Source organism: Trichosurus vulpecula, chromosome 7 (genome assembly GCF_011100635.1).
Source record: "Trichosurus vulpecula isolate mTriVul1 chromosome 7, mTriVul1.pri, whole genome shotgun sequence".
In the NCBI taxonomy this organism is placed as follows: domain Eukaryota; kingdom Metazoa; phylum Chordata; class Mammalia; order Diprotodontia; family Phalangeridae; genus Trichosurus; species Trichosurus vulpecula.
The window spans coordinates 54,850,098-54,867,175 of record NC_050579.1 but is presented as its reverse complement, the minus strand read 5'-3'; the positions used below and the strand labels follow the sequence as shown (position 1 = coordinate 54,867,175).

Genomic DNA, 17,078 nt, shown 5'->3' with positions numbered 1-17,078 from the left:
GAGAGAAGTATTACTTAGAACTGGCTGAATGGCTGGACTCAAAGAGTAACTAGTTCATTATCAACTTGGAAGTAGGTCTCGAGGGGAGTACCCAGAAATGTGTATATGTCCCTGTGCTATTTATATTTAACATTCGTATCAGTGACTTGGATAAAAACACAGGTGACATGCTTATTGATCTGCTGATGGTACAAAACTGCAATGACACACTAGTTGATAATCAAAACCTTAAAAGAGCCTGGAAATCTAAAAACATGGGAATAAATCATTTGAGATGGAATTTAATAGGGTTAAATGAAAATTCTTATAGTGGAGTCCTCCAAAATCACCATTATCTATACAAAAACGGGGGCAAGCATGACTAGATGACTATTTCAAAAACATTGGGAAGTTTTAATGGTCTGCAAGAAATCAACATGGTAGAAAAGATTCTGGTTTGGGTATGGATTAGACTAGATGACGATGGTATCCCAACACTGACTTTCTTCCGTTCTGTGACTGTACAAGTCATCCTTGGTACCAGTATACAAACATGTATAATAATTATCTTCATCATTCATTTTCCCATGCTCTTCGGGATACTTCCAGTTTTGATTCTTCTGAGATAACAGTATTCTAGGATTGACAGGCATACAGCATTACCAGGAGAGCGGCATTAACAAGTTGGGTTCAGGGAGCATCTTGGGATCACTGTGCTATCCAACTTCCTAAATGTAACGCAAGCACTCTTAAATTCTGGGCCCAGCTCTTCACCCATCTGCACTGCCAGCCTAAGAAACAATGGACAACACTCTCCATGCCTTCTTTTTCCCTTGTTCAGTGGGTTGGGCAGTGACTCTCACTACGGAAGTGACTCTGCAGTGGTCCAGGTCTCAATATTTTCTATAAAAAAATCTATCAAGTCTCCTTTTCAATAAAATCTTGGGTCCATTTGAAGAGTGTGTAGGATGTCCTCATCATACTGGCAAAACCCTTTAGCGACCACATGTCCCTGTTTGATGTCTGGCTCTTGTAAGGCATAGGAACAGTACTCCCAGTGTTTACGCAGAAGAAAGGGTTCTATAGTCAATGTAGAAATGCTGGTAAAGCCTATTTCCTCTCCTTCCAGTTTCACCTGTAAATGTTCTGAGGATAATATGGGATAACTGAGTCTCACAACAAACACGCTGTTATTCTATCCACTTCTTGGCTTATTTTCCCATCATCTTCCTTTGAAATGTTTGATAAATGAATTTTAGTAAACTTATGCTGCTGTTGTTAGTTACATATTTTCATAAACAGGTCAGGTATTTAATGGTTTATGGTGTTTCAGAATTCTTTTGGCTAGTGACTAAGATCAGTACACCTCCTCTAAGAAATGGTAACCAAATAATTTTTTTCTATTTTCTAGGATAAAATCTTGTTCAAATAGGTCACATCGGGGCTACTGTTATTGCACATAGTATCTTTTCATTTTTATCTTTCTAATTTGACAGTTACCTGAACCTCTGGCTTTAACTAGAGTTAATGATGTAAATGTATACTAGCACTCAGAAACAAACTCTCACACTAATAATTAGTTTTCTGTCTACTGACAATTACATTTTTTTCCCCTTGGGAGGCAGGAGGGAGGTAAGGAAATGATGTTTCACGCTTGCAAAATCTAGGAGCTTCCTGAAGTATTCATAATATACAGGTGTGAAGTATCTGAATAATTCACAAGCCTTTGGTTGTTCATTTACTCCACTGATAAGTTCCAAGCCTTTTTTCCAACACATTTTTCACAGTCTTTTCCTGTGTCAACTCTTGAACTGAAGGTAGGGGTTGTTGTATCAGGATACATGCTGACATAGCTTGCAAGACCCTGTCAGGTTCCTATTAAAATTTCTTTAATTCCTTCATCCTCTGCAAAAGCTATTAGCACACATGCTTCATGTATTTCTATGATGTTTCCTTATGTTCAACATCAGCATTAAAAATCAAAGATGTCCTTAGGGACATTAGGAAGCCAACTTCACTAGTTCCATTATTTGCCTGAGGAGAACCTATGAGGTACAATTTATGTCATTTATATTAAGAATGTCAATATGGTTCACTTCCTTGAGTGGTGTACCAATTTATTCATATTTTAGCAAAGTCTCATTTTCAGGTTACCAGTAGATCACTATTTGAAGTTAACGTAAAAACTGCATGATCTTTAGCTTAACTGTTCCCATTTCCAGCATCAATAAGGAAGCAAGGGTACACAAAGGACTGAAGACCATTTTACACTTCCCTGTGTGTAACTAAACACCACAAAATTCATCACTTAGGACACAGAACTGAGTTGATAAGTCTCTCCCTACTTAGCTGGGATGGTGCTTGGACAGCAGCTTATATTCAAAGCTTTTATAACTGGGAAGAATACATCAGAATTGGCCCTCTGAAGTCACACTGCAAGGTCCCAAGGTTAACATTTAAGGCCATAAGGCAGTGCTAAAATATGACTTTTGTGGGTAAGTAAAATTTATACAGCTTAATATGCCAACAGAAGAAGGGTAATCCAACCCTTGGCGATCCCTCCTCTGAATGATAGCAATTACTATTTGCACCACTCATATATTTCAACAGTCTTGCCTAGGCAATCTAAGCAAGGAAGTGATCATACTTTGTCTTGTAATTTTAAAAAATATTTATAATAAAATATTTATGATATACATGTGTAACATGACAATACACAATATATAATAAAATATATTTAATCTTGTCTTTCCCAAATAGCAGACAGTTCAGAAACTTCAAGAGCTTTTCTACGGCACCTAGCATGTTTTAAAACTTAAAGTAATTGCTCATTAAATTATCTCTTGATTAACATGCCAAAATTAAATATTAATTCTTTCAGAATTTAAACATAGTACGCAGAGAAGTGCTAAAGAGAAAATTAGATTTTATTATGATTAGAAGTTATTTATTTCAGAATTAAAGAAGTTTTTATTACAACTACTTAAAATATTTTCCCCAATAATTACTTCATTTTGTCAGTTAAGAAGTAATCAGATCTATATCCATCCCAAAATCTGAAATTTCAAAACCCACTTAAAAAAATATTAAGTGCAAATCAGTAATGAAATCTGAAAAATACTAAGACTAATTCAATATTATACAGTATCACACTGTTCTTTTGTTGTTTTACTTAATATGACATTATTTTGAAAAGATGTGCATGCTTTCTTTATATTTATAAGAACATTCTATCCAAGTGTGGATAGTTACCTTTTCTTTGCCTTTATTTGGACTAGTGGTTTTTGGATTGGCAAAAGTGGCTTCTTTCTCTACAGTGCCAATAAAGCGGTGATCTGAATGGGTGTGGAATGAAACCGTGCCCTTAGGAAGCTTTTTAATCCGGATAGCATGATTTCTTTGGGCAGACAGCATATCCTACAAAACAAGAAAGGTTGTTTTTGGCTCATTTTATTTAAATAATTTTTTTTAAAGGAAAGTTAAAAAAAAAAAAACCTCATACTTTTTTCAAAAACACTCCATTACTCACAGGAACCACAGTAAACTCTACTTCATCCGAAATATGGAGCTGGTTCCCATCCAGAATTTCACTGAAGTGAAAGAACATGCGGGCATCACGATCCACACATTTGATAAACCCAAAACCATCTCTCATGGCAGCAATCACACCCTAGAACACAAACACACAAGTCAGTGCCAGGAGTGATTCAACCAATAATTTAATTCCTACTATGTAGCAGGTGCTAGACAAAATAAAGTTACTGTCAGAAGATAAAAGGACAAAAAAAACAAACAAAATACGAGGTAATTTGGGGAAGTAGAGATGGATCAGGAAAGGTCGCATATAGGAAGTGGCACTGAGGCTAAACTCTGAAGGAAATGAAAGATTTTAAGGTGCTAAAATGAGAAGGAAGTGCACGTCAGGCATAGGATCATTTGTACAAATGGCACTTGGAGGAGAGATAGGATGCTATAAACAGGAAACAGCAAGAGCACTAACTTAGCTGGACTGAAGAATAATGTGTAATAAACTTAGAAAGGTAGCCTGGAGGGGAGCTTATGAAGGCAACTTCTCGGAAAAGTTTTGTATTTGATCTTGGCTGTACTAAGGAATCAATAGAGTAACATGGTCAGACCTTTAGGAATATATCACATCAGTAGTTATGTTAAAGATGGAATGAAGTTGGGAGAGAATTGAGGCAAAAAGATCAATTAGGAATCTATTTGAAATAGTTCAGATGAGAGGTGATGTAGGCCTTACTTAGGATGGCAGCCATGTGAATGCAGAGAAGAAGTATCTGGAATATATGAAGGTAAACTTAGAAACTGATTTGACATGTAGTGGAGGAGGAAGGGGAGTGAAGAGTCAAGGATGAATCCAATGTTATAAACTGTAGTGCCTGGAAAACGGTGCCCTCAACAGAAACGGAGAAGTTCAGAAGAAGCTAAATGTTTTGTTTTTTATGGGGCTGTGGGTGGGGGAGAAAAAGAAAGAACTTTATCTTGAACATGTTGAGTTTGAGATAACAATGGGATACCTAATTGATAATGCCTAACAGGCAACTGGAGATATGATCCTCAAGCTCTGGAGGGAGAGAGGGTAGGCCTGAATATAGACATCTGTTCATATTTGAACCCACGGGAGCTTAGGAAGTCTTAAGAGAATGTAGATATTAAAAAAAGAGAGCAAAACAGACTGGTGGGGATACAGTCAGTTAGTGTCCATATGGATGATCCAGGAAAAAAAAAAAGACTTAATTAGTGGTCAGACTTAAGGAGAATGATTATCAGAAAAACCCAGAGTGGAGACACTGTTCAGGAGAGCAAGTTCCACAAAAGCTACTGAGGTCAAGAAAAATGAGATCATATTGGCGATTAAGAGATCATTAATAATTTTGTCAGGAACAATTTCCGTTAAGAGCTGAGGTAAGGAAGCCAAATTACAAAGGATTGGGAAATGAGAAATGGAGGCAACAGGTGTTTCCAGGGGTTTATTTATAAAAAGGAGAGGTAAAAGATAATATTAAAGGGATGGTAAGGTCCAATCAGGGCTTACTAATGAGGGAGGCCTAGGCATCATTGTTAACAGAAATGAGTAAGCCAGTAGATACGAAAAGACAAAATTGGGGGTAGAGGGAGTGATGGTGGGGGCATCCCACCTGCCAGAGGAGACAGGAAAGAACTGGGTGAAAGGGATAATGGGAGGTATCCTTGGTGAGAAGGGCCAACTCTGCATCAGAAAGTAAAGTAAAGAAGAACGGATGATGATGCCAGGAGGTTTATGGAGGCAGCATTAGGTGTAATAGAAGGAGTGTTGGACCTTGGAGTCAGAAAAAGCTCCAGTTCAAATCTAACATCTTACTCACTAGCTGTATGTTCAGGCCTAAGTCACTTTACTGTCAGCCTATTTTCATAACAATAAGACAAGGATATCTTCTCTAATTCTTGAGGTTGTCAAAGAGCTCAAATAAGTTATGGAATGTAAAGCACTTTGCAAAATTTAAATGCTATTTAAAAAGTTATTTACTAAAACAATGAAGAGCAGGCATCCTATCACACAGGAACTCTGTAAAATCAGATATATATTTAAATTGACCAACTAAGCTATAGTGAAGAATTTAAGAGCACTATATACACACATTCCCAATTCTATTTCTTTCAATAGTGAAAGCCGAACACCCTCTTAACAGTTATTTTTTTCCGTTTGAAATGTCATCTCTTTGGCAATTATGTATCATATAAGCTGGTTACATGTAACTAATGTTTGTGTGTATCTTAACAGTTTTAAAAGCTGAAATATCTATCAGGAAAAATCTAAGCTTCTATCCTCGTTATCCTCTAGTTACAACCTAATTCTTTTCCTTTACACATACTCCAAAAACACATCACGGAGAAGTAGGGTAGTAATATTCACTCAGCTTGGCATTTATTAAACTCCTATTATGTGCCAGGCACTGGGCTAAGAGCTGAAGATACAAAGAAAGGCAAAAACCAGTCCCTGTTCTCAAAAAGTTCACAGGCTAATGGGGGGGGGGGGCGCGCGCGCAGCAGGAAGGCCCTAAAGTTAAGGACTAGGAAAGGCTTTTTGAAGAAGATAGACTTTAGCTGAGACTTGAAGGATGCTCAAGTAGGGAGATGAGTGTCATTTGCATGGAATTGCAAGGAGAGGAAAGTGTACGTAGAAGAGAGTAAGATAAAATCAAACCAAGGATTTTAGATTTTATACTGAAGTAAGAGAGAGCCACTGGAGTTTATCTGGAGTGGGGAAAGGCAGACAGACCAGCAGCTATTTCAATAACCCAGGCATGAGGCCATGAAAGCCTGCACCAGAGTGGCTGCCAAATCAAAAAAGAGAACGGGACACATACGGAAAGATTTTGTAAAGTTTGTAAACACACAGGACTTGACTGCACACATGGGGGCGGGGGTGGGGAGGGAAGTGACCCCGTTAGGAAGGGTAGAGATAATAAACTTAATTCTGGACATGATGAGTCTAAAAGGCAGAGATGGAAGAATGGAGGTCAGCAGAGAAGTTAGGGCTGGACAAGCAGATCTTAGAGTCATCTGCATAGAGACGGTACTTGAATAAGCTAATGAGATCAAGTGAAATAGTACAGAGGGAGAAAAGGCCTTGGGGGACCTCACAGTTAGCAGGATAACACTGAAGATGATGAGGCAAGGGGGACAGAAATGTAGGCGATCCAGGAGAGGGCAATATCACAAAAATCCAGAGAGAACAGAGTATCAAGAAGGTTGGGAGGCTGTGGATTGGAAGGATTGTGATACCCTCTACAATAACAGCAAAGTTCAGAAGAAAAGAGGGTTTGAGCAGAAAGAGAATGAATTCAGTTTTGGAAGTGCGCAATTCAAGATGTCCACAGGACGTCCAGGTTTGAGATATCCAATAAATGGCAATATGAAACCCGAAGTCAAGTGAGAGGTTAGGACTGGATAAATAGGTCTCAGAATATTCGGCATAGAGATGCTAATTAAATCCATGAAAGCTAATGAGATCACTAACCAAACAGTATCAAGGGAGAAGAGAAGAGGGCCTAGGACAGAACCTTGAGACACTCCCATGGTTAATGAGCATGAACCGGATGAAGATTCTGCAAGAGAAACTGAGAATGGGTCAGACAAATCGAAGAACTAGGATGGAGCAGTGTCATGAAATCCTAGAAGAGAGGAGAATATCAAGGAGAACAGGGTGATCAACAGTGTCAAATGCTGCAGAGAGGTCAAGTAGAATGAGGACTGAGAAAAGTCCTTTAGGTTTGGCCATTAAGAGATCATTAGTAACTCTGGTGATAGCAATTTCAATTTCATGATGGGTTGGAAGCCATAAGTCAAGAAGAAACTAAGAGGAAGGGAGGTAGAGGCACCTAATATGATGGCTTTCTCCAGGACTTTAGCCATAAAAGGGAGGAGAGATATAGGATGACAGCTAGCAGGGATGACTGGGTCAAGTGAAGGTTTTTTGAGAATGGGAGCAACATGGGCATGTTTGTAGACAGTAGGGAAACAGCCAGCAGACGGGGAGTAATTGATGATTACTGCTAAAGTAGGGATGATAAGGTCAATCTGTTGTAACAGAAAGGACAGGATCACTTGTGTATGAAGACAGGTTTGCCAAAGAGGAAAGAAACCCCTTCATGTGAAATGGATAAATAAGGAGATAGTGGTAGAAATCATGTGAGTGATGTAAGATAAGGAACTGGCGAGAAGAGGGGGCTTCTTGTTAGTAGGCTTATTTTTTTTTTCAGTAAATTATCTAGTGGACGGGGAGCATCCTTGGACTGAGGAAGATTTGGTTTCAACCATCTCTAACCCTGGTCAGTCACTTAACCTCTCGAGAGTCCTAGGCAACTAAGACAATTAGGTTTATACCTAATTAAGCAGATTAAGATTTGCTTTGGTCTTGAAGTTTTCTCACAAATTCTCTTGACCAAAGAAATCAGGTCTAGTCCCTGTTACCTCCTTAAAGGATTCAGCAATAGTTACATTTCTTATAAAATACATTTCAGAGAAAATGGTACCTGGGTCCATCACTAATTACTAAAGTAGAATAACTTTATAATAACTGACTACCACCGGAATTCAGATATTAAGTCACATCTGAACAAAGATCTATAACTTAAGTCTATTATTTACTTTACTAAACTTCATTATAACAGGTTGAGAAGCAAGTAATTTAATCTTGTACCAAAGAGCCAGAACTGGAACAAAAGAAATTAAAAAACTAGAAGGAACTTGAATTAACCCCAACTTTAGTTCTATTGTATTTGCAAGATACTTCAAGTCAAAAGTAATTTTCCGCACAAAACCTTAATGTCACCATGAATTTCCAAGAATTGTTTTGACAACTAGTCTTATTGGTATCATTTCCATATTACGTAGAGAATACTTGAAAATTTAAGAATAAATAAAACTTGCCATTTCTCTGGTTTCATTAGTGCATTGAAACGTATTGGTGAGAACTTCTATGTTGGTTGCTCGTTCTAATTTGTCACGTCGGTCTGTTGAAATGTTAAACCTAACATGGTCACCTTCCAGCAGAGTCACCTTGGATTTTGTATCTTTGTCTCCAAAAGGAAGTTCTTTAGGAATCACAAAATCTACTTTGATGCGTCCAGGCAATGGATCATTCTAACGAAAGAAAAAATATTTTAAACTGCAGATTCTCTTCATCATTTCTACTTCAAAGTCAAATCAAAAGAATGATGAAGAATAAAATAATTTGTAACAAATTACCATGTTATTTTGACTGTTTTGGGTTTGTAACCACAACACAATCACAAAACTTTACCAGATTACTTAAGCATTTTTCTCAAGTAATTTCAATGGGGCGTCTGTCCCCTATTTCCTAAATAAGTTATATGACCTGGAAAAGTATGTTAATTAAACCAAATCATTTTTCTAAAGAAGAGTTCTGTGACCATGTTTTAGAAGCATGGAATAGAAGATAAGAGAGCTAGATAAGAGCCATAAAGAATTGGATTTGAATCCTTCAGATAGTTACTAATTATGTAACCACCAGCAAGTCATGACCTCTCAGGGCCTATTTCCTAATCTGCTAAATATGAAAAATAATCCCCCCTGTAAGACCTATACCATGGGGCTGTGGTAAGGCATATAAATGTGTATGTATATGTATACACACATCACTCCACCACACAAAACATTCAAGTACTGTATGAATAGTAACATTGTTACTAGCGTTTTCCCACCTTTCCCATTACTGCCCTACTTTAGGAGAGGAAAAAATCCAAATAATTTTTAAGTTAGCATCTAATTCCTCCTTTTTGACCAAATTAAATTGGTATAAAATAGTTTGAATGGTTCTTCTGAAAATGCCAGAAAATTACTGGTATAGTGCTAAATTTGATTCGATAATACATTTCCTTTAAGTTTTCAGAGAGTAGTACTATGATTATACAGGCATAGGAGTGGACTTTCAATCACCATTTTACTGAATTTAAAATATAGGACATCAGCAGGTAGAGCAAAAAAAAGCAATGTCTACTAAACGCAAAAATTGTTTACCTGGTTTTTATTAGGTACTTTTGGAATAACTTTGGTTACGGTTCCATCAAAATGTTCAATGCTGATATCTTCAAAAATAACTGTTCCTTGAGGCAGTAGTCTGACATCTGTTGCAACTTCTTTACCCTAGAATTAGAAAAGAAAAGCCTACAAAGTAAATATTTCCTAAGAAACAATGAGAACTACTATCAAGAGCCTGGAATTTAAATGGATTGTCTTACATTTCTGTCTTTGATTGTGAATTCCACATCATCTCCAGGCTGTAAGGCTTCTAGGTCACCCTTAAATTCACTATAGTGAAAGAATATCTCCTTTACAACATCACCCCTTTCAATAAAGCCAAATGCTTCCTAAAATAAAATACACAATAGTTAGCACTAACAAAGGAATGCCATTTACCAAGAAACTCAGTTCTTTAGAACTTTATCTTGTTGATTTAAAAGGAACAATCCTTTCCATAAAAACACTACTAGAGAAGAAATATTTTGCATTTTGGCATGAAGTCTGATATAAGTGCTAACAATCAAATGGGCAATCAACTTTTGAATAACCCATTTTCCAAGAAAGTAGCACCTAGTCAGCACTTATCTCTTTTTCAATTTTGCTTTTGCTAAACAGGATCCAAGTTACTATGCAAGATGGAGATTCTTAACCTTTTTTGCATCATGGACCCACTCTGGTGAAACTTATGGACCTCAAATACTTCCATCCCCTCTCCCCCCGCCCCACCAATTTTTTTAATGGAAGGAAATGCTGCATTTAGGTTACCAGTAAGAGGTTTTAATCAATTTCATATACTCCCTGAAATCTATCCAAGGATTCAAGAAAATGAAATCAGTTCATGATGAAGGCCATGTTTTTATTATGTAACTGAGGAACATTGAAGAAGGAAGTTAGAATACTTGAGTTCTAATTTTGGTTATGCCAGTAACTCGCTAGTTGACTCTGGGTCAGTCACAACTCTCCTTGGGTTTTAGTTTGTTCATTTGTATAACAAGGGGGTTGGACTGGATAAGATTTTTAAGGTTCCCTTCAAACTCTAAAATAAGCAAAAATGTGTGATTTTCGTATTAAACTTTTAAAATAATGGTAAAACACAGATTTACAATCTTGGGGAGGAATAAAGGAAGCAGATTTTAAAAAAATGAAAAGTAAATTTCAAGACCAAAATAGTTTTCCTGATTTCTCTACTATACTTACCTTCATGGCACAAACTACTCCTTGACAGCGAGCTTGCTTCTTTTTCAACAGCATAATATTACGAGCACTTACAGCACCAGTACTAGAGAGGAAGTAGGTGGGGGGAAAAGAATAAAGGAGGTGCTAAAACACAGCATTACCTACGATCTGACAATAGCATGAAATACCAGGAACACTGTACAGCAAAATATCTGAGGTTTCAAATTGGTTGACATGTCAAAATAACCACAAAGCTTTTAACAGCTAACCCCATATGTATTACTATGTCTAAGAAGAAACGACTTCAAATTCCTAAGCTTTAAATACTGGGCAAGTACAAGCCACATGATCAATAGAACTGCTAAACATGAATTTCATATTTTGCAAACATCTCTTTAAAATGTCCCTCTTAGCTGGTTTCTTCCAAAATAACATCTGAATTGGAGAGACAAGTACATTTTTAAAAAGCAATAGGCAAGATTAATAAAGTTTTGAAAATGCTATCTATCAAATCATTATTTGACTAAATATAAAAATTAACTAAGAGCTGAAATTGGAAAGGGATGACTCCAAGGAATGGGTCTGATTTATTTTCTTTTTATTTTATAGAACAGAGAGTAGAAGCTAGCCTTATCAATGTTACAAAGAATTTTATTGTTCTCTCTCCACCTGACAATCCTTGTGTTGGTGGGGTAGCCAGACACTTATGCAAAATGAGAAGGACAGGGTAGACATTTTTTCCAGAATTTTCCTAAGCCTGGACCAGATGTGATGAAATAGGTAAAATAAGAAACATTATTTTCCAACAAGGCAGCGTCACTTGAGGCACTTTGGAAATAACTTGTTTCACTTGTATAAACTTAAAGGTTTGTAAAGTACAACTTAAGAGACTCTATGCTAGAGCCATAAGTTAACATTTCAGAACATTTTAAATTTTAGAAATTTTCTTTGATGTAGAAGAACTTAATAAAGCATTACTTAATGGGAAAATATTCAGGAGGAACTTACTGTTTATTTGTGTCAATTATAAAATTTATCTTATCTCCGGTTTCCAGCTGAGCATTCCCTTCCACGTCTTCAGGGGTGTAAGTCAGATAAAACACTTCCTGTGAACGAACACACTTGTATGACCATATTTGTGTGCTACAGATGCGCTGTATATTGACTTTCTTAAACACTTAAGACAATGGCATTTAAGCCAAGTTTCTTTAGGTATGATGAACAAAAAAAAAAAGCAAAGCGCTTTCTTCACATAAAAACACATTTGTCTCCGGGTGTCAAAGGCTTTCTTGAGTCTAAAGCTGAGCAGCAGTCAAACTCCAAAAAAGTTTAAACACATTTGGAAGCATTTGCCCAGAAAATAAATGTAGTTAAAAAAGGAAAAAGTTCATGTGAGACAGACACACTATTACTGGAGTTAGTGGCTAATATGAATTGTGATTCAACAACAAAAAAATTTTGATTAGGAAGTATTTCATAAGATTTTTGGAAGGGAACATTTGGGCAAATTAAGACTCGGAAAATTTGTTTATTTCTGATTATTGCACTTGAAACCTTTCAGAAACAAAATTTAAAACTAATTTGAACAACTGCAGCTTAAATTTTCTACTTTGAATTTAAAAAATATGCTTATAGATCATATTGGTGGATCAAGCAAAAGTTTAAGAAAAATACACAAGATTACCCCATTACGTTCGTAGCATACACTCCCTGTTGGACTCTGACCCGGGGCAGCTGGAGATTTACTCTCTAAGTTGTGAGGAACAGCGCACACAACCTACCAGTCAAAAAAAAAAAAATTCCATTGCTAATCATTTCAGGAGCAGCACTGTGCAACACAAACGGAATCTTAATTGCCTCTACACTATATGCAGGGATGCATCTTAATATGATCCACAAGAGGATGTTATGCTGCAAAGTTTCAAGCTTACAGTTTGAGGGTTAAGCAAAAACCCAAACTGAGCCTTAACAAGATTGGTTGGTTTTGTTTTGTTTTTTTTGGCCAAACAGAGGTCAAGAAACACCAATGGTTTCAATAGTTACACAGCTCTCTTGTATACAAAAGTGGGGGGTGTGGCAGGGTCCTTCCCTTTTCCATTAAGAAGGAAACACACACACACACACAACACATATAGAATCAAGCCACTAACTTGTCCGTTAATCCGTTCTTCCGGTAGGATTTCTGGTTTAATCTTCACCAATTTAACAGCAATAGGTTTTCCAGTCCGCCGGTCAGAGGATACTTCAAATTCAACATCATCTATGATAGAAGAAGAATGTTTTCTTCAAGTTTGCTTACTTTTAGCACAAAAGTCTCAGCTAAATGCAATTTTCTGGTTTTCTCAGAGGGAATAAAGATGCCTCATGGCATATACTATTTTGACTTTTCTCAAGGGTAATTGCTTTGTAAAGGCAGTTTTTTTCCTTAATCCTAAAATGAGCCAAAAGGGTTTAATTTGTGAGTCATTTTTAGAAAACATCCAGGCAGGATGGATGAACAAGAGAAATGAATTCATACACAGAGCAGGATACTTATTTCACTTCAAAATCATTTAAAATATTCCTTCTAACAATACCTTTTAAAAAGCAATTTTCACTTTATTGGGCAATTAATGATTAGGAGGGAAATGTTACTATATCTCCCAAGTAAATTCAGTCTCAAACATCTACTATGAAAGTTATGCCTCCATGTAGTTATAAACAGATCCAACCAAACCAAGAATTTGCCATCACTCCTCTAACTCCTACACCAACACATACTCAGGAAAATAGGCATTATAAGTATTAAGAATATAGTATTTGCAAGAGTTGATAGATTACCTCCTACTTTTAGCTCCTGCAGGTTGCCATTGTACTGTGAACAGTGGAAGAAAAGTCTAGCTTGACGTTCTGAACACTGAATAAATCCATAAGAGGTCAGCAGTTTTTCAATAACCCCAGTTTCACGCAGTGCTGCCGAAGTACCATTGGGGTACCCGTTGTGTCCATTGTTGTGGAGAAGGTTTGGATCAAAGCTCATCTGTTTCAAAGAAAAAAAAAATTCAATACAACTAACCCTGCATATTTCTCAATCTAGACTGTACACTTAATTTAGATGAACACATTGTTAAGAACCATAAACAACCAAGGCAACAATTACCTAATTTAACTAAAATGTCTAGGCTTTTCATTTAACTGAAATGCCATTTACACCAAAAAACAAGCAATGATGACAAGCAGTGATTTTAGTAGTATTAGCCAGTAATGTTTCTGGTGATTAAGTTTTAATCTCATTTCAGAAGCAGCTCCTATTTTTATTAAATGCGGATTTTCATGGTTTCCATAAGATTTCTACAGTTCACAACATCTAAAAGAAAATTCTCATTGATGTTTTGTAAAAGGATGTTATAATATTAAGTTACTGAAATAGCTAGCAGAGCTGCCAAGATGGATGCAAGAGACATGACAGCTCAAACTGTTTTTAACATGAGATTTTTGTTCATGCCCATCAACAATATTTATATATACTTTTGGAAATGTCCAATATAAATTCTGATTTCAAAGTTTATTAATAATGGTAATTTTACTAATGGCTAGTAAGACATGCAACTCAGGGATAAGTACTGAAATTAGTGAAGAATGGACTGAATCTTTTACAGAAGACATTTCAAAACGGAAAATTGAAGGGAAGCATGCTTTGTAAGAAAAAATGAAAACTAAAATATCTAAACAAAGATTTCCTTTCTTAATGCTATGACCTTTTCAGTATTATCAGACTACTAGAAGAAAAAATCGCAAAGAGTGTATGTTTCCTAAGGAAGACAAGGTTTAAGTGAAACCTTTTTAAGAAAATTTTGTAATACATACATGTACATATGTATTTCAAAAGATACATTTTCATCTGCATGTGTATCTGTTTCAGAAATAGCCCAGGAGGTTTTTGCTCTCCTTTTGTCACTTTTTACTTCTAACACTAGAAAAACAAGCAATTGAAGGAATCTGCTTAAGGCCTCAATTTCAGTGCTCTACACGTAAAGTCTTACAAGATAATTTCAAAGTATTTAAAAACCTATTAATCAAAAAATTTTGTCTCATTTGTTCAAAAGGCAGAATTGGTTCTTTAGAAATTTAAGTAAGAATCTAAAGCATAAGATAAGCCAGTTGAATGAATGCTTCTACCTATTTTTTTTTAAACCAAGTCTTGAATCCTTTTGTAAGTCAAACTTGATTGGACATGAAAACCTAAGCAGTAAGTATGATTCAAGTGAAAAGCTAAGCATTATTAATGAAAAAATAAGGATTCAAACCCAGATTAAATGGAATGATATTGATCCCAGGGAAAAAAGGGAACTATATCTCCCTTGTCTTGGTCTCTTCTTTAGGGGGGTACAGAATGTTGCATCTACTATCACATATGCTTTGTCAGTTGTGTTTTACTTATTTAATTTTTTCTGTTATAAGGAACAACTCAAGGAGGAAGAAATATAATCTTGGGAAGTGATTTTGATGTTAAGAAAAGAAAAACAAGTTACTAGCTGATGGGAGGAGGGAGTAAAACTTCTATTAGAAATAGTGCTTCAATTTGGATATGATAAACTCATATAACAAGAAAAGTCAAGCACTGTGTAGAATAAAGAAACGATATAAATCATAACCATTAGATGCTAAGCTATTGTTTTCCTTTCTCCCCTGAAGGATTCAGGGAGAACTATGATGCAAGACTAAACCCTTTAACTAAAAAAAAAAAAAAGCACTGAAAAATACAAAAGTAAAACTGAAGGTTATCTTGATGTAGTTCAATAAATTGAAAATTCGATCTTAGTGCAAAAGGTTAAGTGTTAGAAAGTGAGTTTTATGAGATATTCAAACAAACAAAATAGCCCTAAAAATCCATGCTTACACACAGACTAAGCTGAGACAGCTATTTCCCTGACTTACAGATCTCTGATACAGGGGGGTCCTCTTCTGCTTTTTAGACCCCGATGAGGTAGAAGATGAAGATAAAGGTAAAGGAAGAGAAGGACGGGGAACTGCAGGAGGGGGTAGAGGATCTGATGACACAGTAAAAAGGTTCTCCATCTCAGAGAGCTGTGATAACATAGTAGAGCATTATAACTATACTGACATTAAAACAATTTGACACATTTAGTTGACACTGATATCTTTCTGATCTTCAATGAGGTCTATCTGGTTAAAAACTTTCCCCAGATTATTTTTAATGCAGTATGAAAAGAAATGACTGTGTTGCTCTAATAATTCTCTTATTTGAAAGATCTCTTTTCAGAATACATTCTTAACTATTTCTCACACAGTTTCCTATCTCAGTATATCAGAGTTTAGGAGTGCAGAACCTTGCAGCATCCAAAAGCTTTAAGATTTCCTTATACCTATGACTAGTGATATCAACTTCCAAATTCCATATGACTCTTAAGTATGAAAATTGTGGTAATTCAAAGACCTCAAATATCAATGTTAAATTATAACTAACATAATGCGTCATTTAGTAGAGATGACAGAGACATTGAGATATTACTGACACTACAGAACCCCCATTTCTTTTCCTGATTATAGGGGAGGGAGGGCCAGAAAAGATATATGGTGGACTCAGGTCCTATTTAGCAAGCTACGGTAGCCAAAACAGGAGGAGAGAATGCTCCATTTCTTCCCTAGTTCTTCTCCACAAGTCTGGAGGTACAAGAGAGAGGGAAGAACAGAAATACCCCCCTCTCCCACTTACTTAGGCCAAGGCCTTGGTACTTGTTTAACAGGTCTACACAAATCTTTCTATCTTTATTCGCTGCCAAATTATCTCTCCCAAAAAAAGGAGGTGGGAGGCCCTAAGTCAAAGTAATTAAGCACATACAAAAACTAAGTTAACCAAAATTAGATTTCATGGTACTGAAAACTTGTGGCTGTATATATAATGTAAGGTATGGTGGTGCACAGGCTCTTGGTTAAATGTCTTAAGCAAACAAAGTTTGAGTCTCTACCATCCGGACTTAACTAATGAAGTATCTTCCACTGCTTTCTGAAGCAGCCTAATTTAAAGATATTAGCTTAAGGGCCTGGCCTTTTAAGAAGTGGCTAGTAGGAAGAAGGGACTATTTTGTTTTTGTCTTCCTAACCGCAACACCTAGTACAGTGAAGGACATTTAATAAATGCACATTGAAATGTTTAACTGAATTGAGACTTTCAGCCCTCAGAAAAAGTAACAGAGTTGGGGTACGGGGGGGAGAGGGCATGGAGTACCCCCGGAGTTTCTAAGGGAGAGAAAAAGAAAGAAACTCACCATAATATCATCTTTCCTAAAGTGAAAAGCAGTACAACATACAAAGTGGCTTCTAACCCTCTTACAGGTGTAGTTTTCAAACTGTGAAGTACATAGATGTCACTGTTA

The 17,078-nt window shown here is 36.3% G+C and overlaps 1 protein-coding gene across 8 annotated transcripts in view; it reads right to left on the bottom strand.

The window, feature by feature from the left end:
* CSDE1 (cold shock domain containing E1) overlaps positions 1 to 17,078 on the bottom strand; it is a 54,577-nt gene that overhangs the window by 12,197 nt on the left and 25,302 nt on the right. The window contains exons 3-13 of one of the 8 annotated variants that reach the window (XM_036766150.1): positions 15,619 to 15,768; positions 13,522 to 13,720; positions 12,852 to 12,961; positions 12,386 to 12,478; positions 11,710 to 11,807; positions 10,723 to 10,804; positions 9,744 to 9,872; positions 9,523 to 9,648; positions 8,413 to 8,625; positions 3,482 to 3,649; positions 3,232 to 3,396 (exon numbers count right to left, since the gene is read on the bottom strand). In XM_036766150.1, the coding sequence (XP_036622045.1) occupies positions 3,232 to 3,396; positions 3,482 to 3,649; positions 8,413 to 8,625; positions 9,523 to 9,648; positions 9,744 to 9,872; positions 10,723 to 10,804; positions 11,710 to 11,807; positions 12,386 to 12,478; positions 12,852 to 12,961; positions 13,522 to 13,720; positions 15,619 to 15,759 (1,524 nt within the window). In that variant the 5' untranslated portion in view covers positions 15,760 to 15,768. The remainder of the gene's footprint in view (positions 1 to 3,231; positions 3,397 to 3,481; positions 3,650 to 8,412; positions 8,626 to 9,522; positions 9,649 to 9,743; positions 9,873 to 10,722; positions 10,805 to 11,709; positions 11,808 to 12,385; positions 12,479 to 12,851; positions 12,962 to 13,521; positions 13,721 to 15,618; positions 15,769 to 17,078) is intronic. The other 7 variants (XM_036766152.1, XM_036766156.1, XM_036766153.1 and 4 more) reach the window with 7 other exon arrangements.